At 41.3% G+C, this 27,785-nt stretch overlaps 1 protein-coding gene across 1 annotated transcript; it reads right to left on the bottom strand.

Annotated features, from left to right (window-relative positions):
- Positions 1-27,088, bottom strand: LOC149798202 (alpha-amylase-like). The gene is made up of 7 exons (XM_089963290.1): positions 26,929-27,088; positions 6,938-7,074; positions 6,401-6,555; positions 4,997-6,114; positions 4,010-4,312; positions 3,407-3,638; positions 1-246 (listed from the first exon to the last, which is right to left on the bottom strand). The coding sequence occupies exons 1-7, from the start codon at positions 26,972-26,974 to the stop codon at positions 6-8; spliced, it is 2,232 nt and encodes a 743-aa protein (XP_089819416.1). The 5' UTR covers positions 26,975-27,088; the 3' UTR covers positions 1-5.
- Positions 27,089-27,785: the final 697 nt, after the last annotated feature.

Here is a 27,785-nt window from a genome sequence, read left to right as displayed (position 1 = left end):
TCAATTTAAGATAGAATATTTATTTCACAAGTTCCGCTGTTCCAGTGAAATACATTGAGATAGCCACAACGTGCCCAGTGGTTAGCGGAAATATGCGGCGAGTTTCCACCAGCATTTCCGGTACATGTGGATGATTTTATATTAGATTCCCACCCGCCGTTGACGATGTCCTTGAATTCAAACCAACCGTTATCCGTCCGATTGCAGTCCATATCTATATCAACTAACCAGTAATGATCACCGTATCTGTTAAAGAGAATGTAAAGCATCTATAATGGGCAGAAAATTAACACCAAAGAACACCAATTTTTAAACATGAAATTGCAACCATGAAATTACTAGATCACATACTTTATGAAATATATGTATTGGCTTATAGTACTTTCCTGAATTCCCGATAATTGTTCAAAGATGCCAATAAGAATGATACATTTTTAAAACATGATGACCTCTGTCATATTTGTAAACACTTTTTATAAAGAGTTAACTTTTGCGAAAAATATTTCCACATAAAAAATGAAACTCATATGGACCACAAATCAAATAAATAAACATCCGATCATGATCTTACAAAGTATGTACTCACAGATGCATGCCATTCACGTATAAAATCCCATTTCAAGAGGCGCAAGCTTAAGTACGTGCAGAAATATGTATAATAAGTATAATAGCATGATATATTAATATACCCGTTTCATTAGAATGTTAAATCTCGTGCAAATATTCCAGTAATTTTGGACATAACGTAACATATTTCGCATTAAAGGAAACATCTAGTGTCAAAACACAACAAATATGCAATGACTGGTTTGATGTATAAAGACAAGAAAAAATATTTACATTGCGTGTCGTCCAAATTGTAAAGTCTTTTACAAAATGTAACTAAGATCATTATGCTGTGTGTGAAAGGATACTACTACAGTGTTGGTACTGTAAACGGATACTACATTGCTAGTGACTGAAAATTAGTACATTTGTTAGTACTGTGAATATTTACTACAGTGTTAGTACTGAAAATGGACGACCCCTCCTGTGGTCTAATTGTTGGAGCGTCCGACTCGGATGCGGGAGGTTGTGGGTTCGATCCCCGGCCGAGTCATACCAAAGACTTACAAAATGGTACTAACAGCTGCCTCGCTTGGCGCTCAGCATAAAGAGGTTAGTATTAGGATAATGTGACTGGGTGGGACATCATGATGCACGTCTGCGGCATGATGCCCCAGTGCAAGACATAACTAGAAACTATCACACAGCAGACATCGTAGCGATATGACTGAAACATTGTTAAAGCTACGTTAAAAAAACAAATCACACACAGACACAGACACACACACACACACACACACACACAGAAAATGGATACTACTAGATTTAGTAGATGTTTACTATAAAACACAAATTCTTATCTTCTCAGAGTAAGAACATCAAATTATGTTTTATCTTTGATATTCACGAAAACTATTTTCAGTAATTTCCAGTTCAATATGAAAATAATATATCGTTTAAACAGCAAGTCAATGAATATCAGTTTCATTCCTATCACGATATGGTGATGGGCTCTACATAATTATGTTCTAAATGAAGCATCCTATTTTGAAGATCACTGTATGAACCATTATTCAAAAAAATCTTTAACTTCAACTTTCCAATAATTGTGCAATATTATTTTTTTTTACCCCAAATTCCAAAATGTGATTCCCAGTTCAATTTTGTAAACTTTAGTTTCATGACTAATATGTCATTTTGGGGAAAAACTCTGGCCAATTTATCTTGCCTGCAGACATTATGTAGCTCCATCCCACCATATTTATCTTGCCTACAGAGATAATATAGCCTGGTCCCACCATGCGCATCTTGCCTACAGACATAATATAACCCGTCCCACCATGCGCATCTGGCCTACATACATAAAATAGCCTGGTCCCATCATGGGTATCTTGCCTACATACATAATATAGCCTGGTCACTCCATGCATATCTTGTCTACAGACATAATATAGCTCGGTCCCACCATGCACATCTTTCCCACAGACATAATATTGCCCGATCCCACCACGCGTTTCTTGCCTACATACATAATATAGCCCGGTACAATGCGTATCTTGCCTGCAGACATATTGTAGTCTGGTCCTCCCCCCCCCCCCCTTCCTAATTTAAGTCTGACTTCACACAATCTTGCGGAGAAAGCACCTATCACCAGATTTATTTCACTCCTAACAAAAAGTTATAGTTGCTATTAAAATCTATTAGCTAATGAAACTGATTATTACCGATCATTTTACAGTATAATGGTGACCTTATGATAATAAAAAAAGTATTTTATTTATGGCTGGATAGTTTTGTTTTTACTTTAGTCTGAATATTAGTGCGCTGTACATCAAAGTTCTTTATTAGTGAACAGTACGTCACTGCATCCCATTAATGTCCTCCTCATCCACCTCGAAACACCTTCCCAGTCTGACGATTAAATTATAACCCCAGTTTTATTTTCGTTGTTGTATATACTTTTTATACCATAAAGAACTGCACTTCTATTGACATGGCAGCTTTCATATCGTCTGGGAATCTTAGACAACATGGTTCAGATAAAAAGGGCTCTTAGCAGGATGTGGCAACATTGAGTATATATATATATACCTTCTGTAATGGTGCGCAGACGGGTGCTCGGTAATGGTCAATAATTTTTGAGAGCACTTTGGAGCCATAAAAATGTCCATTGACACTATCAGAGTAGGAGAGTTACCTGGACGACCGGACCTTTTTCATAGAAAAATAATGAGTATAAACATCTATTGACAGTACTGCTACGTTTATTCATTTGATGAGCATGTAGTTGTTTGGAGATTTCAAACAGGGTCTCTTGCTGATCAGCCTTCAAAATATGTGGGAACCATCTTGCACAAACCTTTTTGAGTTTCAAATGATTCTTCACTATATTAAAAACAGCTGACGAATTATGTCGTGATAAAAGAAATATCTTCCGCTTTGCACCAACCATCTTCATTAACGGGCCTCTTCAAAACAGTCACTTATCGCTCCACAGTCACATAGAATGGTCTTCCGGAACGTTTGTCATCTTCTATTGATTGGTGACAATCTTTAAAATAATGAAACCACCTAAAATTATAGGATGTGACAAAGAATTACATTCGTGAGCTATATTTATGTCGGCCATGATATCAATGGGAAAGTACCGTTAGAACCTCTAGATTCTTCGCTCAGAAGCAGAAATGTTCTTAGTAGACAGTTGTTGGGCACTGTCATCTACTTATTTTACCCCACATTCATATATTTGCAGGTATCAGGCATGCTGTACGTGCAGCTGCAGATCATTCTAAAGAACGTAATATTGTCTATTAATAGACCTAGATCTAGAGAAAGAGAGAGAGAGAGAGACTGAGCCTACTTATTCAGATTGTTGTATCCAGGACTGGTAGGACTACTAGAAGTCCAGACAGCAGGGGTGCCCATGGCAGCTTGGCCATGATATAACCCTTGACCGGATTCGGCACCATACCAGTCTAGGAAGTTATCGTCTTTGCTCCAAGCATTTACTTTGGCGTAATGGTCTCCTGTACCGAGTGGTTTGTGCTTTATGGGAATAGCGCAGGGACTTGATGTAGCATCATTGGTACAGCCTGATAAATAACGAAGAAGTGCAATGAAAGAAATTGATCATAATGAGAAAAATATAACATTGATAATATGTACTATATAACCTACATGCTTAAGGACGGAGAGACAGATAAACAAAGAAACTGCCAGTTAGATGAGTGATATCCCCAACTTGCTACTACGTCCATACTTACGAACAAACCAGTAAAATCAAAGATACGTTTAACTATTTAGGTTCTAATTTTGTCGATGAGGAACTTTCTTTTTCTGTGCGATTAGGTGGAACTGCGCGAAGGATCCAAAAGGAGATAATTGAAGGATAAATGATATCACATTTGTAAAAATAAAATAATGCATAGAAAACAAGTATATAGCTTCATGTAATAATACATACCAGTTTGTCTGCCGTGATCTAGACCTCCGCGGATAAAGAGATCTTCTCCAGAAACTGTCCTTCTTTCGACAATGATGACTGTCCTCTGCCATCCTGTCAGGGTGGGTACGGAAGGCTGAGGTGCTGTAGTGGTAGTGGTAGGTATTGCAGTTGTTTCACTTTCAGATCCTGTCACACTTCCGGTCACTGATCCACTTCCGTCCCCTCCACTCCCTGACCCAGAACCGGTCACAGAACCACTTCCGTCCCCTCCACTTCCTGACCCAGAACCACCACCGTCCCCGCTGGGGTCGGTTGGGCCGCCTGCTCCGTAGATAAAGCTATTAATCATCTAATATCAAGACTCTAAAAACTACAGAAAAAGCGCAGTCTACAGGATGATGTGAAGTCGTATTCCTCATAATGACGTCACTGATTTCAGTGATGTAATATAGTAGGTAAACATATGCAACATTTGTATGGTACTAAAACACAATAATTCCAACTAAATCACGATTGAGCTGTAAGCATAAAACGAGACTCAAAATGTACACAATGAGTCCATACCCTGACCAAAGAGCCTGCTTCACGAACCTCGTTTGAATCGTTTAGAAATAGCGACGGGTTTTATTGATAATATTAACATTGTATTAAACCCATGATCAAAAACGCTTCACATTTAAAAGCAGCATTCATCTGTGCTTGTGAAGTCCATTCCGAAGATGGAGTTTTAAATGTCTTCCCTTTTTTTCTTCTTATTTTACCTACATTTAGACAAATGTTTTATACAATTTGTGTAAACGCTCATTATCTAAGACGTAGAATTCCTATTGAAGTTGCAAAAAACGGATTTCATTTTCTTGTTGTTGTTTTTCTACTTCAAATTTCAACTTATCATAACGAATATTGCATATAGAGCACCAAGGCATTCCGGCCCCACGTTTTGACTGACATTTTTGTTAAGAAGAAGAATTTGGCACAACTGATGATTAATATAATAATTCTTACCAACAACGAAAGCAATGATCGGATCGTCGTTGTTGTTGATGACAATATGGGCTCTTCCACTGCCATCGACGGTGATCTTCTGGGCACAGTCAGTGATAAGGTCACAATATACTCCAGCAGGCAAACCTGTATCCAAGGTAGCATCCATGTGTCCACTCTTGGCCATTGCAAAGAAGCCTTTATTACCTCTGGCGAATGACACCTGGTCGTTTTCATTGTGCCATTTCCTCTTGTCTGTTCCCGCAACAGCATTTCTAAAAGCTGCCATATTGGCAATAGCCCTCCATCTGTGTTCGCAGATCCATCCATTTCCACAAGAGCCATCGCTGTTGATGGGAACGTCTTTTGTCGTGAAATCAGCGGTGTGTGGAGGGCCAAGATCTGAATCGCTTCCAAACTCATAACTGCTCATAACACGCGTGAAACCATAGTCATATGCGAGGGTGAATGCAACAGCCATCTTATAATCTCTTGGAGTTTTGTGAGTAAGAAGGTTTCCACCGCCCCCGTGGCCTCTCTGGTTATCATGGTTGTCAACAAAAACAAATGCATTAGATGACGGTGTCATATGCCAACCATAATCTACGACATTGTTCAAGTCTCCGAAATTGCGAATGCCCCATGCGATCTTCTGACAGTATCTAAATTCAGTAACGTACCCTAGAGCAGTATACTCTGTGGTTGTGATTGCGCCATCATTTTGATCTATAACCTCGTGGTAGAAGAACGGCCGTCCTCCCTCAGGGAGATCTTTTAATTTGTTTTGAATGGCTGTAATGTCCTTTGGCCACATATGTTTGGCGGCATCAATACGGAAACCAGCCACACCGATGTCTATTAGGTGATTGAAGAACGCTGCAATCATGTTCTGGACATAATCTTGGCTATGATCGAGGTCAGTTAAAGCAACTAAGTTGCAGTTTCTCACATTGTTCGGGTCACCGTAGTTATTGACGTTGCCGTCATGTGATGGGCATCTGTCTCTGGTATTGAAATGTTGGCGGCTGAATGGGACTCCCGGGAAATCATAGTTATCTGAGTTGAAGGTACTCCCAGCTGTCCCCGTACCAGTTCTACCAAGGCCAGCCATATGGTTGACCACAGCGTCCACGAAGACCCTGTCGATGACAAATTAAGTTTAATTAATGAAATGATATTAGTTGTTACCCAGACAGCCGAAGGATATCACTCTGTTTGTTGGGAGTATCATAATTTTACCCCAAAAAATAGAATACTATTTGAGTGGTATTGTTTCTATTTTTATCTATAGGTACGAAATATAGTCTCGTTATCAAAATCTACCTCAAACTAATATTGATATCACAGTTTTAAAATCTTCATATATAAATGAAGTAATGAATGTATTCCATTGGAAATAGTTGTTGCGATAAGCGCTGCACATACCGGACACCCACTTTCTTGCACCGCTGCACCATGTCAATGAATTCAGCCTCGTTACCGCTCCTGCTGATCAGCTTGTAGCTGACTGGTTGATATCGTTCCCACCAAGGTCTGGGATAGTCCTTGGTTACCATCACATGTTCGTTGACAGGAGAGACCTGAAAAAGATATAATTTCCTGTCAGGAAATAAAATCCAGTGTACACGTTGAAATGAGATGCTTAGGGGACTTTGATTTAATGCATTTGCGAAGGATTGTTTAAATATTGGAAATATGTACGTTTCGAAGCCAATCGTTATAGATATGACCGATGCACTATTAAATGGTCATCATTGACTTACAAAAATCAGAATATCAGTGTCGTTTTTGCTTAAATTAATAACAATGAAGGTCATACAAAAAACGCCGAAAATATTGGCTTTGATGCAAGGTTGAGAACTGTGCAATGCCACTACCACACACACATCTGAATCTACCTATTTGATCATTGCACCCGTTCATAAAACGTAAGCAAACGATGATTCTTTAAATATGGGATACCTGTACTCCACAGTATCCTTTCTTAGCCAGGAATCTTTCACATTCTAAGGCAATATCGGTCCACTTCCATTCAAACAGATGAACGATAACTTGCTTTCCGTTACAGTGAGGGTCTGTGTACAAGCCAAATCCGGGCACTGCACGAGAAGAAAAAGATATGCAGAAAGAATGGACGAAAGAAATGAACTTAGGATAAAATTCTTATTTTTCAAAGAAGTCGACAGGATCTTTGAACTTCGATCTAGTGTTAATATATTGTTGAACTTTTGCTGGAACATTAAAAGCAGGCTGATCTGAATTATTGAATTACCAAAAATTTTCATTCTCATAATATAGATTCTAAAAGAAAGTAATATTTGTTTGCTTTAGTTTTGTAACTCGTATCTATTTGTCAGGAACATGGAAGTCACTCTTCAGGTCCGGCTTGTTGTTCTTGTGACTAACATTTGTTGCTATCAAACTAAATATGGCATCCAAAAACAGCAAGGACTGAAGGAACAGAAATGGAATACTAGTAAATATTTGCTGCTAGTGTTGATCACGAAGGATATCATAAGTGAAAAGGGTATTGCTTTAGATAATGTTATTTTCCGAAATAATATTTAGCGCTTAATTGTGTTTTATTTATTCTGATTTTCTTCTGCTATGTTTTCTGCAGGATTTAATTTGTAAGTAGTAAAGTGGGATACTATACGTACAATGGGAATTAGCATTACGGAGACCCCTGGGACAATATACGTACAATGGAAATTTAACATGGCGAAAAATCGTGGGTCAATATACGTACAAGGGGATTTAACATGGAGAAAAATCGTGGGCAACTCTAGGGACAATGGGAATTTAACACAGAGTTTGGGTCTGTCTAGGGACAAGGGGAAATTAACATGGAAATAGAGTTTGGGCTTGTCTAGGGAAAAGGGGAATTGAATATGGGATTTTTTTTTAAAAAAAAAAATTTTTAAATTTAAATTTAAATTTAGGCAATGGAAAGGCTATCTCTTTTCGAGAAATATGGCTGGCCCTGAAAAGGGCCTTTGGGTTTATGTTAATGTATTCATTAACATAAAGGGTACCGCATTGGTCTTCTTCTTGTCCTTAGGCTACGTCTCACTGTTGGTCCGTAAATCAGCACTCTTTTCAGGCATCCTTGTCTTTCAACGTAGATCCTACGTATCCACAGGTTGGTGTTTGTCCTGTGGACAACGGTCCACTTGGATCGGACATACATGGGTATGTCCGTCCGGAACATCATGGAAGACACAAGCGTAGAAGATTGCACATCGGTCCACATCTTGAAGCGACGAGAACAGGTGAATCAATGCACTGAACTGCGCTTATTTATAGGTAGAGGTAGGATTGAAACGGATTGAGTTCATTCACCAATCCAAACACGCGTTACAAAATTCAGTCAGCCTGCATCCAATCCGAAGAGAGTAGTCTGTGACGTCAGTTGGTCTATATAGATTCGCTAGCGCTTGTGTGCAGTCAATCTATGCGACAGTGATTCAACATGACGGAAACTCAGAAAACGATTCATTGGGGTGCACCAGCAGGGGAGACTGCCCAAGGGAACCCGGACTTACTTTCAGAAGAGGTACATTGAGATTTTGTGGATTTTCTTACCTCGCAAGAATTTGTTCCGGAACCTTCGTTACCTTCTTCATTACCGCAAGTGGAGAATTTTAGACAGAGACAGAAAGAAGAATTGGAGAAATTTATGCAACGACAAAAGGAAGCGGAACAAGCTTTTCTCCTACAGCAACAGCAACAGCAACAAGAAGAGGTAAGAAAAAAACAACAGCAACAACAGCAAGAAGAAGTAGCAGCAAAGAAACAAGAGGGTGAAAATCAAACGGCTACGGTACTGTTGGACATTTTAGCGGAGTTAAGAAGTCTGAAACAAATGTATCAGACTTCTTTATCACGACCGAAGAGAATACGACCTTCCCGAGCTAAACACGCCAACCCTGTGACTAAGCCTGTCGTACCACCCTTAGTGATTTCAACCCAATCATCAGAAGTAGGCCTTGGCCGTGGCAAAGGCTTAAGGCAGTTAAAGTTGATTGGTTAAACTCACCCCTACACCAAAATAAAAAGGCCCTTTTCAGGGCCACCCACATTTCTCGAAAAGAAATACAATTTCAATTTGCCAATAACTCAAAAATAAACCCCACCCATTTTACCCTTATAGTACGTGTCTGTGTATGAGTGCGTGAGTGTAGCTTCTTATTTTAAAATCAAAACTCAAAGACACTTACCTTATATCATTCATGTATTCTTTTATCCATTTTTTTACAATCCAATTCACAATTCACCACAGAACACTTTAATTAAAAGTTCATTGACTTCTTCTTTCTCCTTGTTTAGTCTCTCTGTTTTTTGAATTTCTTCACCGTTTTTTCCTCATTTTCTTCCCTTCTTCTTTTCTTCTCCTGTTTCTTTGCTTCTTTTAAATAGAATTGTCTTCTTTCTTCCTCTTCTTCCTCTGAAGAATCCCTCTCTTCTTTCGAAGAATCCCTCTTCTTCTGAAGAATCCTTCTTCTCTTCTGACTCCTCTTGTTTCTTTTTTGGGCAATCTGGAGACCAATGTCCTTTTTCTTTACAATAATAACAGGTATCTTGACTTTTGTCTTTTTTAGCCCCTGTTTTTTTTCTTTTTTGACGGTCTGGACACTCTGAAGACCAATGCCCTTTCTTCTGACAGATATAGCAAGTATCCTGACTCTTACCTCGAAAGGAAGGAGAGTAGTCCGTCGGCTGGTCTGAAGAGAATTTTCTAATGACCCCTCGCAAAGCTCTGACGAAACGTTCCATCTGGGTAGTCTCTTCCATCGTTCTTCTCGGTTTGAGAGTGAAATGAATAGTGAAAGGACAAGACACACCCTTTTTATATACGCTGGTTTGCCATGACTATAAATTAGTCTATGGTGTTTAAACTTGAGTCATTTGACGTTTTGCACTCAAGATGAAACGATCCTATTCATTCGAGAAGAAAGAAGAAGAAGAAAGTAAGAGGCAGAAACGTGATCTATCGCCTCGTACCAGGGATGAAATCTTGGCACAAATTCATGCAAGTGATTTTGAAGAGGACATGAGTGAACCAGAATCCGAACCCTCTAAACCAAGTTCGTCACCCTTAGTCAACCCTGAAAAATACTATTCCATTCGAGAGACGGAAAAGCGCTCTCTAGAAAATTTAGAACCACGGCTTACACCTACACGGTGAAGTTTAAAGATTTCAAGTCCGACGTACCCTTAGAGAAAGCAGAAGGGTTTATCACCGAGATGTGAGATTCTTTGCTCACTGCACTCAAGCGACAATGTCAACCCAAAGAAGACGATCGCTTGACACTATCCATAGATCACGACGGTTTGAAATCCCCTGTTTGGATCGAGTTTAGCAGACCTGCAGAACTAACCCCTTCCAAAATCATGGACAAGATTCAACACGTACAACAATCTAATGACCAGTTTGACATCACCGATGGTAAAGCCACACTGAAAATGGCCCACGTCTCTCTTCCTCAAGGGACAGGACGCAAAAAGATGTTATTGGTGAACGAGCTTCGCAGCATTAAGCGTAGTCTTGTCCAAATTCACAATCCTCATGACCAGATGTGTTTAGCCCGTGCCATCGTGGTGGGACGAACCTATGCCAACAAGAACGACACGACAGAATGGAAAAGAACCTGGAACACTATTCAACGATTCGATCGAGCCAAACAACGAAACGAAGCAGAACTCCTGTTGCAACAAGCTGGCCTGTCCAAAGACACACCCTGTGGCATTCCTGAGATGCAAAAATTGCAAGATACCCTAGCTCCACGCTACACCTTGAAAGTGCACCCTCAAGAAATGCGCGGGTCTCTGTTGTTTCGAGGCCAGGATTTTAAGGACGGAAAATACATTCACCTTTATTATCACGATGACCATTTCGATACCATTACCAGTATCACCGGATTCCTGGGATACGGTTATTATTGTGAGAAATGTGATTATGGTTATAACAATCGAGAGCAACACAAGCATTGTGGATTGAAATGCCCAGGATGTTTGGCCTCTCCACCCTGTCTGAGCGAAGAACCAGTGCCTTGTTCAACTTGTCTGCGCACGTTTGTCAGCCCTGCCTGTTACCAGCAACATTTGAAAACACAAGGTTCACAGAAGAAATGTGCTTGTCAACTCCTGAGATTGTGCCCTACGTGTGGACAAGGCATACTTACCAACAATGTCAAGGCACACGTATGTCGAGGAAAGAAAAAATGTCACATTTGTCACCACATCGTGGACTTGGAACACGAATGTTACGTGCAAAAATACCAACCCCCACCAGAGAAAGAGGACGGTCACAAGAAGAAAGGCAATTTCATCTTTTTCGATTTCAAATGCATGCAAGAGACTGGCATTCACATCCCTAATTTCTGCGTGGCTCATCGAGCGTGCGAGAAGTGCATTCAAGAACCTATCTTCAGTCATTGCCCTCACTGCAGCAAGATTCCTGGAGGACGTGAAAAAATCTTTCGGGGACCAAACACGTTAGCCGATTTTGCCCAATGGGTCTTTGACCCCATCGACAAGACGTGGAGCCAAGAGGACATCGAACGTTACGGAGATTGTCATCGTCATGCCACGGTGATGGCTCACAATTTCTCCGGATACGATGGACAGTTTCTTTTGAGGTACTATGCGGAACAAGGCACCGAGCGTCCTAAAGTCACTTTGAACGGAGCCAAAATCATTTTCATGCAAGTGGGACAAGTACAGTTTAAAGATTCGATGAGTTACTTGGCCATGCCTTTGAGTCGAATGCCTAAAACGTTTGGAATGACAGAAATGACTAAAGGGTACTTTCCACACTTTTTCAATACGGAAGCCAATCAACATGCCGTTCTACCCCATTTACCTGAGGCTCACTATTACGACCCCGACAACATGCGTACCGAACAACGAGAAGCTTTCTACGCTTGGTACCAGGCTCATGCCTCTGACCCCTTCGACTTTCAGGAAGAAATGTTAAAGTATTGTCGTTCCGACGTTGACATTTTACGACGTTGCTGTGGAAAATTTCGAGAACTGTTCATGGAACACGGAGGGGTCGATCCTTTGAAAGAAGCTTGCACCATTGCCAAAGCGTGTTCCTTAGTGTACCGCCAACAATTCATGCCTGAAAACACCGTGGCTGTCATCAGTCCTCAAACGACCCACTATGTCAAGCGTCAATACTCGGTCAAAGCCCTACGTTGTTTACATTACTTGTGCGACAAGGAAGACAAATGGATTCAGCATGCCCGCAACGGAGGAGGCGAAAAGACCATCGGAACGTATTCGGTAGATGGCTGGGACTTAGAAAACCCCAAGATCGTGTACGAGTTTAACGGTTGCTTATTTCACGGATGTCCCGTCTGCTACCCTGACCGTGACACTAAAAATCAGTTTTTGCAACGAACCATGGAAGACTTGTACCAGGACACTTGTCAGCGACGCCTAAAGTTGGAACAGCAAGGATACCAAGTGGTGGAAATGTGGGAACACGAGTACGATCACCGTTTGAAAACCGATCCCGAGTTTAAACACCTCGTGGAAAGTTACCAGTTCATGGACCCGCTGAACCCGAGGGATAGTTTGTACGGAGGAAGGACCAATGCCACCTGTTTTCTGTACCAAGCGGACGAAGAGAAAGGAGAAGAAATCAAATACTTGGACGTGTGTTCGCTGTATCCCTACGTGTGCAAATATTGTCGCTTTCCTGTAGGGCACCCACAATTGCTGACGGAACACATCGACCTGAAAAACATTCGACAATACGAAGGCTTGATCAAGTGTAAAGTTTTGCCTCCCACGAACCTATACCATCCCGTCTTACCTCACCATTCTCAAGGCAAACTGATGTTTCCCTTGTGCCGTACTTGTGCCGAAACGTGCAAACAGGACCAACCTTGCCATCACAGCCAGGAAGAACGTGCCTTGACGGGAACCTGGGTCAGCGTGGAATTGTTCAAAGCTCTGGACATGGGATACCAACTGTTAGAAGTGTACGAAATTTGCCACTTTCCCAAGACACAACAGTACCACAAGGGTGACCCTACTCAGAAAGGCATTTTCGCCGACTACGTGGATGCCTTTTTGAAACTGAAACAAGAAGCCAGCGGCTATCCTTCCTGGTGTCACACTCCCGAAGACCAAATACAATTCAAAGAGAAATACTATGCACAAGAAGGCATCTCTTTAGACCACATCGAAAAAAACGAAGGCAGGCGATCGTTTGCCAAAGTGATGTTAAATTGCTTGTGGGGTAAAATGGCACAACGACCGTGTTTACCCAAGACGGAATATTTGACAGAACCTTCCCGCTACTTCCAGATGATTCACGACAAAACCAAATACATGAAACACGTGGACGTCGTTCGAGAGGATTTGATCTTGGTCAATTACGAAGAAGATCTAGACTTTGTACAAGACGACCCTTTTGGAAATGTCATCATTGCGGCTTACGTGACAGCTCATGCTCGCTTAAAATTGTACGAAGCTTTAGAACTGTTAGAAGAACGCGTCCTGTACTTTGACACGGACAGTTGCATTTACATCCATCACCCGATTCAACAGCACCCTGACATCGAAGGAGACCGTTTAGGAGCCTGGACAGACGAGCATCCCGACGACAAGATTCTAAGTTTCGTCAGTGGTGGTCCCAAAAATTACGGCTACGAATACCGGGACCCACAAGGAGAAGTTCACACGACGTGCAAAGTGAAAGGACTGACTCTGAATCATCGTACCAGTCGAGTGGTCAACTTTGGGGTATTGAAAGAAGCCTTGCAATCGGGAGAGGATGGAAACTTTAAAGTGACCACCTATCAACCGAAAAAGATTGTACGTTTACCCACTCACCACATCGTCAGTCGACCCTTGGAAAAAGTCTATCAAATTGTATACCAGAAGCGAGTGAGACTTCCCAATCACTTCACCTTACCGTACGGTCACGTCGGTATTGGTCTGTATATGAAAAGGAACCCTAGGCAAGATCGATAGTTCATTGTTCATTGAAGTAACTTACCATGTCGTTGACGAAGAAGAAACCAGATTGGTTAGGAGTCAAATGTTGGACATCACCGAGACCAGGGTTTTGAGGCTTGGACACAAGAGGTGGCCCAGTATGCACGAGAGTTATTCAAGGAAAAAAGTTTCTTTTCAACCTGTGTTAGTGACGGTGCCAGAAGAACCCGTCACCCAGGACAGGACTGTCGTGGACAGGCCTGAAAGGCCCTTTCGGGAGGACACTTGTGTGACCTTACCCCCTACTATAGAACTGGTTAGAACTTTACCCAAAAACATGTTGTACAGACACTTGTGTTTATTCCACGTTCATGGTTATCATGTGCCTTTTATTCTTGTACTTAAGCCTTTGGCTTTTATGTATTTTTGTCTTTCGTATTCATGTCTGAAAAAAAACATTCAATAAACGTGTTCTGAAAAAGTATATAAACTCTTGTCTTGTTTGTTTTTCGTGTCACAAGTGACATTTCTCACACCATGGCTAGCTCTGCTGTCTCTGCTCCCTCTTCCTCTACTGTCAAAGTCATCGACGAACACTTAGATCGTGCCAGTTGGGAGGCTTTGTATCTTCGCCATCCCTTTAACATGCTCATTGCTGGACCTAGCGGTTCAGGCAAAACCGAATTCGTCAAACGTTTGATCGAACATAAACATCATTTGATCGATCGACCCCCTCAACGAATCGTGTGGTGTTACAAAGAGTGGCAATCGGCGTACAGCCTCTTGCGAGAAAGTCAAGGCGATTCCATCGTGTTTGTGGAAGGCATTCCTAAAGAAGACGATGGCATCGTCTCTGACTCCCGTCTAACCCATTTGGTCATTTTTGACGACATGTTAGGAGAAGACGAAGAAGAAATTAAACTGTGGTTCACGCGCAAAGGGCATCACCGTAATGCCAGTGTCGTTTACATCACCCAAAATTTGTTTCAACAAAGTAAAGCCCATCGCACCATCAGTCTCAATGCGCATTACGTGGTCTTGTTTAAAAGCCCTCGAGATAAATCGCAAGTGCAAGTCTTAGCCAAACAGTTAGGAACGCCTTGGCTGACTCAGGCGTACGACGATGCCACTCAAACTCCACACGCCTATTTACTCGTCGATTTGAAACCTACGACCCCCGAGGATTTGCGATTTCGTACCCACTTGTTTCACCACTGGTGCCAAGACGGAGGGCCTGTCCTGTACACGTCTCCGTCCTCGACTTCATTTCACTCCCCATCAAAAAATCTATAAAAACCTCAGACCCTTTTTCGTCTGTCTCACTCTCAGTGCGAACATGACGTCCCTTCAGTCGCATCTTCCCGTCAAATTGATTCGTGCCTTGTATGGCATCAGTCGAGAAAAAGATCCACAAGCACGAGCTCGTGTCTTAGAAGCTAGTCTCAAAGAAGTCTTACGATGGTTCACGGTGACGGCACGTCAATTACTCCAAGGAATCATTCAGATTCCTCATCAAACCAAACGCTTTTTCGATCGAAACAAAGTCGCTTTGGTCCAACTGGCCGATCCCCGCATCGACACTCAAACCAAAAAACAAATCATTTTGAAACCTGGAGGGAGCGGTACTTAAGGAGAGGTCATCATTCGCTCACTCTTAAGATGGGATCCTAATGCCCCCAAAGTTATCCCCAAGACAAAACTCCAACGAAGCCCCAAGAAGAAAAAGACCAGGTCCCCAAGGAGAACTTCTCCCGTGGCAGGACCCTCCTCTGATCAGACACCACCCCGGAAAAAGAAAAGAAGCCCCCAGAAAAAGATAAGTCCACAGAAAACTAGTCGCAAGAGAGGCACTTCGGCCAGGACGCAACCTTACACTCGCAAACCACGACCTGCCACAGCGGTGACTGCGTCTCCGGCAGCTTCACGTTTGTCCACTTCTCCGTTAATGACACCCAGAACTGAAGAGTACTTGGAGACGTTGATCACACCAAGAACTTCTCCGTTCATGACCCCCAAAAGAACTTCCCCAGTGGCAGGACCTTCCAATTTAGTGGCAGTGGCTGCTGCTCACAAAGTACCTTCTCCCAAAATCAAAGTTCAAGAAAGATCGGGCATGTTACAAAGTTTACTGGATTTGTCCAAGCAAGAACTGGCTCGATTTAGTCAGTTGCGTACCCCTGCACGACGTGTCATGCCTGTCCTCAAACTAATACGACGTCAAGACAATCAGTGGCGACGCGTTCCAGTATAAAAAAGGCCTGTGACCAAGTCGGGTATCAGTTTTTTTTCGGTGCTCCTGAAGACTCAAAGATGTCACCCTCCAGAAAACCCCAAGGAAAGAAAAGGAAAGGACTGCCACCACGTTTAGCCAAACATGGGGACATGTTTTCTGTCCTGTCCAAAGCTTCTCCACCCCCACGAAAAAAACTCATTCAAACAGCCTCCAAAGAGGTCATCGATACCGTGTGCGAATGTTGTTTGAACGTTTTGAAAGGCACGATCCCTTTGTCCAAACACCAGAAACAATGCTTAGGCAAACATCGTCACGTTCTTCGCCAAATGGTTCAAAAGAAAATTCATATTCGTCAAAAAAAGAAGATGTTAGTGCAACGTGGAGGTATTTTACCTCTCTTGTTAGGCCCCATACTGAAAGGAGTCTTGGGAACCATGTTGGGAGGACTGGTGGGAGCAAGATAAAAAGGCCTCGGAAGTTCCAAGATCTCAGAATCGACCCCTGACAACCCCATGGAAGGACGAAAACTAGCTTTAGTGCCTTACAAACGATGGATGGAATACCATCGGTGGCAAGAACAACACACCCCGCATTTATCTCCCAATCCCCATTTGAGCGAGATGTCCCAGTTACAACACGAATTGCAGTCCTTGATGGATCGCCAAGATTTGTCCGAAACAGAAAAATCGCAAAAGTACGGTCAACTCTTGCAACGACTGCAACTCTTTCACCAGAAAGCTTTAGACGAAACAGCTCTACCCACTCTGAAAGATTTTAAGACCTTGATGAAAAGTCCAGCACCATCACCAGTACCAGTACCAGTACCAGTACCACCAGTACCCGTGACCAAGACAGAAAAAGGAGAAGAAGAGGAAGGGTTTCAAACTCCACCAGAAAAAGTACGCAAGTTAACAACACCACCTACCTCCAGAATTGGATGGATTAAAAAGATGATGGCCACCCCTTCTTCCTCACAAGAGAAAAAGAAAATGAAGACAGAAGTGAAGACAGAAGTGAAACAAGAACCGATATCCCCCGCTCAGACATCCTTCTCCTCTTCGACACCTATTGCTGGCCGCAAAGCATTGCAATCCAAGAAAATACCCCAAGAGAAAAAGAGTAGCATCCTCCAAGAGTGGGTGTCTTATTAACACACCAACCAACACAAAAAAAATGGAAAAAGTCTTAGCCAGCATTTACTACGATCCCTCCCATCCTGCAGGTTACGCAGGAGTTCAAAAATTGTATCGTGCTGCCAAAACGCGACTGAAAAGTCTCCGTTTACCTCAAGTGCAACGATGGTTACAAGAACAAGCTACCTACACTTTACACAAACCCATTCGACGCAAGTTTGCCAGAAGTCGCACCCGAGTGGAAGGCATCGATCATCAATGGCAAGCCGATTTAGCCGATGTCTCTCATTTGGCCAGCTACAATCGTGGCTACAAATATTTGTTGTGTGTCATCAACGTCTTTTCCAAATTTGCCTGGGTCGTGCCCTGACTTCCAAATCGAGCAGCGAGTTAGTGCGAGCCCTGCAACGGGTGTTGAAACAAAGCGGTCGTCACCCTCTTCGATGGCAAACGGACAAAGGCACCGAATTTCTGAACCAAGCTTTCCAAAAAGAATTAAAGAAACGTGACATTCATTTTTTTACCACCGAGAATCCCGAAACCAAAGCCAGCATCGTGGAACGTTTTCAACGCACTTTGAAAGAACGCATGTGGAAATATTTTACGCATCACCACACTCTGAAGTACATCGACATCTTACCGCACCTGGTGCAAGCGTACAACCAATCTTACCATCGAAGCATCAGACGTGCCCCGCAAGACGTGACTCCCGACAACGAAGTGTTGGTGTTTGAGCGTCTGTTTGGTACGTCCCCGACGAGGGCTGTCCCCGAGAAAAGTGGAATGTTGGCCGTAGGAGATTGGGTGCGCATTGGCAAAACCAAACGCACTTTCGACAAAGGTTACTTACCTAACTGGACGACCGAATTGTTTCGCGTCACTGGACGAGTGCATGGCCGTCATCCTGCCGTCTATAAATTGGAAGACATGAACGGAGAAGTGCTCAAAGGAACGTTTTATTTGCCCGAGTTACAACGTGTGACCAAAAAAGAAGACGACGTGTACGACATCGAAAGCATTCTCGAACGCAGAACCCGTAAAGTGGGCAAACGACGTGTCAAAGAAGTCAAAGTACGTTGGAAAGGATATCCACCCAGTTTTGATTCTTGGATCGATGCTTCGCAAGTCATCGACTATAAAAAGAAGTGACCATCATGCCCTTTCACACAGCAGACGCAGCTACGTCGACCACTCCTCCTTCACCTAGTTCTTCTGTGCAAGACTTACAAAAATAACCCTTGTGGGTGTGGTGTGGAGAACGTGTGCCTAAAACGCAAATCGTCTTTTTCTGCCAAATCTTCGTGGTGTATTGTGTCATCGGGGCAGCCATCGCCAATTTGAGTTTGCAACAAGGAGACAAACAATTGTGGACCATTTTATTGAGCAGTTGCATCGGTTACCTGCTTCCTAATTCCTCCCTGAAATTCACCTCGAACGGGAACCCCGGGAACCTTGTGTCCAGTGCCAGTGCCAGTCACCACTTCAATCACAACCAGAACCCCATTTTGGGCGGAGACACGCCTCTGACGTCCACTAACCCCTCGGACAGCCACAGAACTCTGGAATTATGAGTCACCAAAACCAATTTTACTTAACTTTACCCAGTGACAGTTCCATGGAGGTGTTTCCCAAGAACACGTTGTGCTGTTACACGGCCAAATTACCTCAAGCCATCCAGTTAGATCACGAAGCCCATTGGGAAGTGGCTTTAGTAGAAATGATTCACCCGACCCAAGTCCTCAATGTCCTTCCCAATCAAAATTTTTTTTATGTGGAAGTTCATGACGAGCAAATGCAACAGTGGATGGATAGCAATGTCAAATATGACAAGAAAACCCGTACACAAAATCAAAAGTACACCACCAATCACTTGTTCATTCCCCCAGGCTATTATTTTAGTGGTCAACATTTGGTCAGCACCATAACCTCCAGGTTTAATGTCGTGTTTCTGAAAGCTTTGGAGCATGTCAACAAAAGTGTCACCATGGAGTACCACAAAGCAGCTCGTCGCTTCCTGATGAAATTTGAACGAAGTAAAATCATGTCCATTTTATTTTGTCCTGAATTGTTTGACATGTTGGGCGGAGACATGGACATGAGGAAGACCATGCTCAAGAAAAACGAATTACCCATCGTTTACGACAACGAGTCTTTTAGCAAGTTATTTCGTGCCCCGGTAGAACTGAACCAAGGACTGAATTTGATGTTCGTGTATTCCGATGTGGTGGAGTACAACGTGGTGGGACACACCTCCGTACCGTTACTGCGTGTCATTCCTTTCAAAGTAGATTCTGCCACGAACGCTGACGAGGAAGGTGGAAACACTTACCACGTCCACCGCGAATTTGTCCATCCTCACTATTTGCCGGTCAGCAAGTCGTATTTGGACACGATCAACATTGCTATAAAAGGAGATTTGGGACAAAATATTCCATTCACCAAAGGAAAAGTCACGGTGAAACTCCATTTTCGAAAACGGTTCTCTCACGACTCGTAAGTAAGTCATGTATCCAGTGTACCGAGGGGTTGCTCGACAGCGAGGACACGGCTTAGGAGATATGTTAAAATCAGCCTTTCGTTCGGTGGCCCCGGTGTTGAAACCGATGGTGACACGCGGATTGCACGCCTTGAAAGATGCGGCACTGACGCAAGGCAAAGAATTTCTCCAAAATGTCATCATCGACAAACAAAACCCTAAAGAAGCCTTCATGAGGGCAGGCAAAAATGTCTTGCTGCAAACGGGCAAAGACATTTTAGGCCAACGAGAAACACCTATAAATGCCCTGCACGCTACCGAGTCAGGCATTCAGCAAGGACAAGGCAGAAAGAGACGACGAAGAAAACACCCTTTCACCAGACTTCAAGCGAGAAAGGCCAAGAAAAGAAGAACCGTTCGAGACTTAGACGTTTTCGATTATTGAGAAAAGAGACAAAAAAATGATGCACCGAGAATCTTGCGCTTGTTCCAAGACGGAACTGGACCTGTTTGCCATGCCCCCCACGATGATGACGATGCAAGAATCCCAGTGGGTGGAATTTCACCCCGTCTCCTCACTGACCGATTCCGCTCCCATCCAGTTTGAAATCAAAGGACAGCCCGAAGATTACATCGATCTGAATAGCAGTTACTTGTACCTGAAAGTCAAAATTCTAGATAAGACTGGAGGTGCTATAGACGATGAAGCAGTAGCTCCCGTCAACAATTTCATGCATTCCTTGTTCAGTGGAGTGGACTTGTACTTGAATAACAAACTGGTCAGTAGCAGCATGGATACTTACCCTTATCGTGCCTACCTGGAAAATCTCTTGACGTACGGAATAGATGCCAAGAACACTCATCTCAATGCCTGTGTGGTATGGGAAGCTGACGAACCTACCAGGTTTGAAATATTGGAAACTGATGAAAAGAAAGACAACAATGATGGATTTGTAGAACGAAGAAAGAGAATCACGGGAGCCGACACAAGTTTAGAACTGATGGATCGTTTGCATTTGGACATGTGGTTGCAAGAAAAGTATTTGCTGAACGGGGTGGATGTCCGCCTGAGACTGAATCGTAGCAGTGCCGCTTTCCATTTGATGGCTGATAGTGACGGTTACAAAACCAAAATCCTAGAAGCCAGACTCTACGTACGCCGTGTGGAAGTGTTACCTAAAGTGGGAAACGACATCAGTCAGACGTTGAGCAGAACGACCGCCAAGTATCCCATACGACGCGTGGAAGTGAAAACCTTCACCATTCCCAAGGGACAGCGATCCATGATCGAAGATCATCTGCTCCAAGGACAGTTACCCAAACGTTTGATCGTTGGTATCGTCGAGAATACAGCCTTCAACGGAGCTGCCGAAAAAAATCCTTTCTACTTTCAACACTTTGGCGTGTCCAAAATCGAAGTCAGTCGCGATGGCAAGACCTTGTGTACCCGACCTTTCGAACCTGACTTTACCAAGAAGAATTACTTGAGATCGTACTTGTCCCTGTACGAAGCCACCGGACAGTTAGGAACCAATACCAGTCACGGCATTACGTACGAGGATTATGCAGGAGGCTACGCTTTGTGGGGTTTCGATTTCACTCCAGACCAAGGCAGCGACGAGGGACATTTCCACCCTATAAAATCCGGCCAGATTCGTGTGGAAATTCAGTTTAAAGACCGAGACCCTGATGAAACGGTGAACGTCATCCTGTATGCAGAATTCGATAATGCCATAGAAATCAACAGTTTGAGAGAAGTCATCCTAGATTACTAGAAACCATGGAAGACTGTTATCCCTCTTTACCTAGTGGAGAAACTTTAAAGATGGAATGTGATGAGACTGGAAAAAAATGTTGTGTTTTGAAAAAAATTGTTTGATGTTATGATGTTGGATTATTGTTAAAAATGTTAGAGTTGTTGTTTAGTGTTAAGTGATTTTTGAATAAAAAATGTTGTGTTTTGAAAAAAATGCCTTTGTCTTTTGTTTAGCTATAAGAATGTTGGATTGATGCTCTTTCATTTCTTACTATCCCTCTCATGACACTCACTAAACGTTGCGACTCAAAAACCGTGTAGGGGGATGTTTTCCTTCACGTCCGCGCTTTGACTTTAAGAATCGGGTTGTTTCCAGTCTAACCATCCATTGTCGACTCATCCTCCTAAGAAGATGTGCTCCAAACTAGCTAAACTCAACGAAGCCTACGTGAATTTGCATAGGGTCAGACACAGTCTGATACCGAAGCCAGAAGAAATAGAGAATGTGAGAATGTTAAAAGTCACTGAAGACCTGATAGAAGAGCTCTTCAGAGAAGAAATGAACAGGGAGAAAGAAGAATGGACAGAGAAGTACAGACTTCAGAGACAGCAGCAACAGCAGCAGCAACAACAACAACAACAGCAGCAGCAGCAGCAACCTGAACCTGACAGAGGCTTTGTCGATTGCCGTATCGACACCAAAGAGTTCTTCTTTTCTTTCCGAAGAAGCAGACCTATCGCCAGAAAGTCTATCCTCAGAGGACATCGCATTCTTAGAAACTAAAAAAAGAATGCCATAGCAAACAAAAAAAACAGCCCTTTTCAGGGCTACCCCAATACTCTAGAAAAGAAATAACGATCGATTTGCCAATGTGTGTAGGTAGAGTAGTGTGAAAATAAACACTAACTCTTTTTTAAAAAATGTGAGGGTATGTGTTTGTGTGTTAGTAAGTGCTTAAGTAAGTTGGTATGAATAGTAGATTAAAATCATGTTTTTTGGTGTTTGAGGTGTATATTTGGAGTTAGATTGGATTGCTTTGCGTATGTGGATAGTCTAATGAAGTGATTTATAAAAAATTTTAAAATAGTGATGGGTAGCATAAAAAAGTGAGTGAGTGTTTCTTTTAGGTCCGCGCGTTGTTGTTTTTGGTCATGATGTAGGTAACATCAATTTTATGTTTTTTAGGGGGATGTTTTCCTTCACGTCCGCGCTTTCACTATAAATTGAAACTCGCTGGGCAGTCTAGCTACCCTTGTTGATTGATCAACACCAAAAATGAACACGAGACTGTCTAAACTGTTGGAACTTCATGTGCATCTGGAATATGCCAGGCGCCTGTTGAATGAACTGGCCGCGGAAGCCATTGTGGAGGAGGGAAATATAAGAGAGGAGGAGGAAAGAAGAAAAAAAGAAGAGGAGGAGAGAAGATATAAAGAAGAAGAAGAAGAGGATAGAAGATACAAAGAGGAGGAGAGAAGAAACAAAGAAGAGGAGGAGGAGAAGGAAAAGAAGAGAAGAAGAATAAATTTCAGAATCCCAGAGAGCGAAAATTGGGATTCTGAAGCGACATATCCTGCCTCTGCTCTCTCCCCCAAAAAAGTAAAAAGTAACTGGGGGATAAGATGTGTATGTGGCGCCAGGCCTGGAAGGTGCCACCATTAACCAGGTGTCCATGAAGTTCCAAACAAACAGCCCTTTTCAGGGCTACCCAATACTCTAGAAAAGAAATAACCATCAATTTGCCAATGTGTAGGTAGAGTAGTGTGAATATAAACACTAACTCTTTTTTAAGATAGTGTGAGCGTATGTGTTTGTGTGTTTGTGTTTGTACCCGCTCACGTACGATTGTGTGGATAGTAGATTATGGATTTGTTTATTGTTTCTTAGCGTATGTGTTTGTGTGTTTGTGTTTGTGTGTTTGTGTTTGTACCCGCTCATGTACGATTGTGTGGATAGTAGATTATGGATTTGTTTATTGTTTCTTAGCGTATGTGTTTGTGTGTTTGTGTTTGTACCCGCTCACGTACGATTGTGTGAATAGTAGATTATGGATTTGTTTATTGTTTCTTAGCGTATGTGGAGAGTATAGTTTGGGTTTTTATTATATGAAATGAGAAAGTATAGTTTGGGTTTTATTATATGAAATGAAAAAGTAGGGGGATGTTTTCCTTCACGTCCGCGCGTTGTTGGGTCATGATCTAGGTAAGATCAATTTTATGTTTTAAGGGGGATGTTTTCCTTCACGCACGCACTTTACGTATAAGAACCCACAGTATTCGTCGTTCAAACCATTCTACAGAGAAGATGGCTTCGAACCACCTGGATAAATTTCAATCATTGCAAGACGTCCTTGACAATTTGGGCATGATAGAACAAATGCTAGTACGACTCGTTGAAGACCACTATTCTTATAGTCCGCATAGAGTAAAAATGGAGATTAACAACTTACGAAAAGCAAAGGACATGATAAGTGGTGTAATGAAGGAAATAAAAGAGGAGAAGGAGGATGAAGAGGAAAAGATCAGAATACGAACATGGAACGAAAAAATTGAAAAAGAAGAAGAAAATGAAAAGAGGAAGAAAGAAGAGGAGGAAGAGAAGAAGAAAGAAGAGCAGGAGAAAAAAAGAAAGAAAAGAAGAGAAAGAGTGTTGGAGATAAAATAAGAACTTGGTGGAGAAAAAGAAGAAACTAGAAGCAGAAGAAAACCCAAAGGCCCTTTTCAGGGCCAGCCATATTTCTCGAAAAGAGATAGCTTTTCCATTGCCTACCCCTTTTTTTAAAAAAAATTTAAATTTAAATTTAAAAAAAAAATCCCATATTCAATTCCCCTTTGTCCCTAAACAATCCCCAAACTCTATTCCCCATGTTAAATTCCCCTTGTACGTATATCGACCCACAATTTTTTCCCATGTTAATTCCCCTTGTACGTATATTAACCCACGATTTTTCTCCATGTTAAATCCCCTTGTACGTATATTGACCCACGATTTTTCGCCATGTTAAATTTCCATTGTACGTATATTGTCCCAGGGGTCTCCGTAATGCTAATTCCCATTGTACGTATAGTATCCCACCTTACTACTTTTGTACGGATCGGCAACATGCGATGGTTATTCAGTACCGATGGAGTGGAAGTCATTGAGCTTTAAGAAAAACAAAACACAGTAGCCTACCCCACCACCACCACAACAACCAAAAGACTATCTGATCCGATGATAGAATTAGCCAGGCCCGCATCTTTTTGGTTCTGAGTCCAGCATGCTCATGAACCAAGATGCCATGGTTTCTTGGTAGAAAGTATTTGTTTTTCTTATTGTTGTTTAATTTATTTTAAAAGATTAATGTTGAGGAAATGCGAATTAAAGAGAATTCGGTCCGCGTGCTCATTGCAATTCATCGTGTTTGCAATAAAATACAGAACTTCGGGCATTTATGTTGGGTAGTTTTCCTCGTTATGTATTGATGTGTCTCATACGTGTAATTCATTCACTGTCATATCAGGAATAACACTCTTTCCTATAAATATGCAATTCCAGAAATTCACATTAATTGAAAGCATTAAGATAACACAACAATAACAGGATACAAAATTAAATACCGTTCCAGGATTGGGCATTTGTATGAAAAAACAAATAGTGTGCAGTTGTGGTGAAAATAATGTGGTGGTAATGACACTGTTGAAATGAATTGTTATGATCTTGGTGAATAAATTATAAGTATGGGTATTTGTTTATACAATAAATGTGATGTACTACATCGAGCAATTATTTATTTAGAGTTTGAGTGGTTAATATTGTAAAAGAGAAAGATGACTCTATCTGGACAGGTATGTTACAGTCCATGTAAACTCAGAATGTTTTCTTCTTTTGTACAATAATGTCAGAAAATGGGACAACTTGATTATCTATGCCTCTCATGTAATGGGAAATTGTACACGTTTAGTTGCTGTCTACGTTAACATATACAATTAAATCACTTTCAGATACGTCTAATGATAAGACAAAGCGAAATCATCTATCATAGGATTTGCAAGTTAGAGACAAACGTTCAATATGTCACATGTTACGTGAAGAATCTGATTCTATTTCAGGGCATGTGATTATTTAAGATTCAAAAGTAATTTGTCTGTCATCTACAAGGGAATTGAAACCAAATATTGATAATTATATAGTTAGATACACTCATTAGTGAACAGAGACTGAACTAAGAGAGAGAGAGAGAGAGAGAGAGAGAGAGAGAGAGAGAGAGAGAGAATGTTAATGGAATGATTAAAAAAATCAATCAAATTAAATTGAAATACAACTCTTTTTAAAGTTTTTAATTTTCATTTTCTCTACGGGGATACATTCATTTTCTCAAGACCTATATAAAAGAATCTCTATATATAATTATATGTTTTGAATTGGTAATCACAGCTGGAAATCATTACTGTTTTTAAAAAAAGTATACCCATTCTAAATATTCACAATGAGTTCTTATTTTTGTTTTATTTGTGGCATTTCTGGTCAAGACTGTTCCCTGTTTAAATTTCTTAAAACCACTGAGAATGTTAAGACCCTTTGCTACTAGATTCTAGTCTTGTTCATTGTGATTTAATCCTGAATCCAGTAAAAAGAACCACTATACACGTCACATACTCTCCGCCCATTTTACAGATTACAAAAGTACAACGCATTGTATTTATTTTATTAAATGTTGAATATGTCATAGTCTAAAATACTTATTGTCATATGTCTTTTTAAACATAACTTATTTTCTTGTCTTGTAATACTACCAACTCATCACACAAAGAATTCAAATTTTCTAGATCATCGAAAATACGCATGCTTATGCGCCTGCATTGAAAACTGAATTGTCGTCACTATATACATTTTATTCAAAAGGTTTGTCATTAAAACAACAGATTACGAATAATGTAGTAATACATTTTGAGTCGTTTCGTCTTGATCACCTTAAATATCCAGGTCATATTTCAGATGTCAGCTACTGACATTTGGACATCCATAACTTGTGAGCTATTGCCACCACTTTTTTCCACAAATTAGGAATTAAACATGATATACATTTTATTGGCATGAACATATTGTTTCAATTTATCTCAGATGTTCTCCGTTGTGTTTCATTTTGCAATGTCCAGAGGACGAACAGGAATTTGTGTAGCCCTTCTACGATTAGCGACTTTATTTTTATATATATGTTAATAAGAACGTGCACTTGTATGTATGTTTGAGAGAGAGAGAGAGAGAGAGAGAGAGAGAGAGAAAGAAAGAGAGAGAGAGAGTGCGACAGACAGACAGACAGATAGATAGATAGATAGATAGATAGATAGATAGATAGATAGACATATTTTGTGATTACAAGCAGATTTTCATTCAATATAAATTTTACACCTGAATACCTGCAATCCATCCTAGGAAGAAACACAAAATGAAACAAAGGTACATGTTTCTCTCAGGTGTCCGGTCACATCTCTGCAATAGATGACACAAGTTCACCGTTCTCTACATAGAAAGGCGTGTTAAACAAATTCTTATCTTTGAATGCTCTCGAACAGTCATTTGCATGAAAGGTTATCAATACGAAAAACTTGCATTGAAATCTCTAGTTAATGTCTCAGGAACAGGACAAGATTGTTAAATGGGATAATATTGATAATGCGTGTTCCCCATTTTTCAAATTTTGGATTTGGGGAATTTATGAAAGATAACGATCTCTTTAAACTGAACAAATGACCGGTCAACGAAATTGTCTTACGGACTGACCATTTATTTTTTTTAAATTCAGCGTAGTATAAAAAAATCTGCAGTTCAAACTGTACAGTCCGCGTTGGCAGGAAAGTGGGCAATCGAGTATTATACATTAGCGCCGTAATACTGAAAGAATATATATATATATATATATATATATATATATATATATATATATATATATATATATATATATATATATATATACGATTTACAAATAAAATCTTGTCGTATCTCAGTACCCTATTCATTTTCTCTCTGTATACTGACCATGAACAAGTGGAAAGTAAGTTGGATAACATTATTAAAGACATTCTGATCTGATATTAAATCTAGAGTTTAATCTATGACTTTCAAATTAATTTCTATACTTACGCCTCATGGGCTGTCTAAAATTGGGCAATACTCCACAATGGGTCGATATTGCCAACAATGAGCCTTGATTTAATCCGTCTTTCCTTCCCATCAATGCCGAACGAATGAGCGTTGTGAACGTGCATTTCATGCG

This window comes from Sinohyriopsis cumingii, chromosome 6 (genome assembly GCF_028554795.1).
Source record: "Sinohyriopsis cumingii isolate HCF-2022 chromosome 6, ASM2855479v2, whole genome shotgun sequence".
Taxonomy (NCBI): Eukaryota; Metazoa; Mollusca; class Bivalvia; order Unionida; family Unionidae; genus Sinohyriopsis; species Sinohyriopsis cumingii.
The sequence above is the reverse complement of the archived record's forward strand: the minus strand, read 5'-3'. Positions and strand labels throughout refer to the sequence as shown.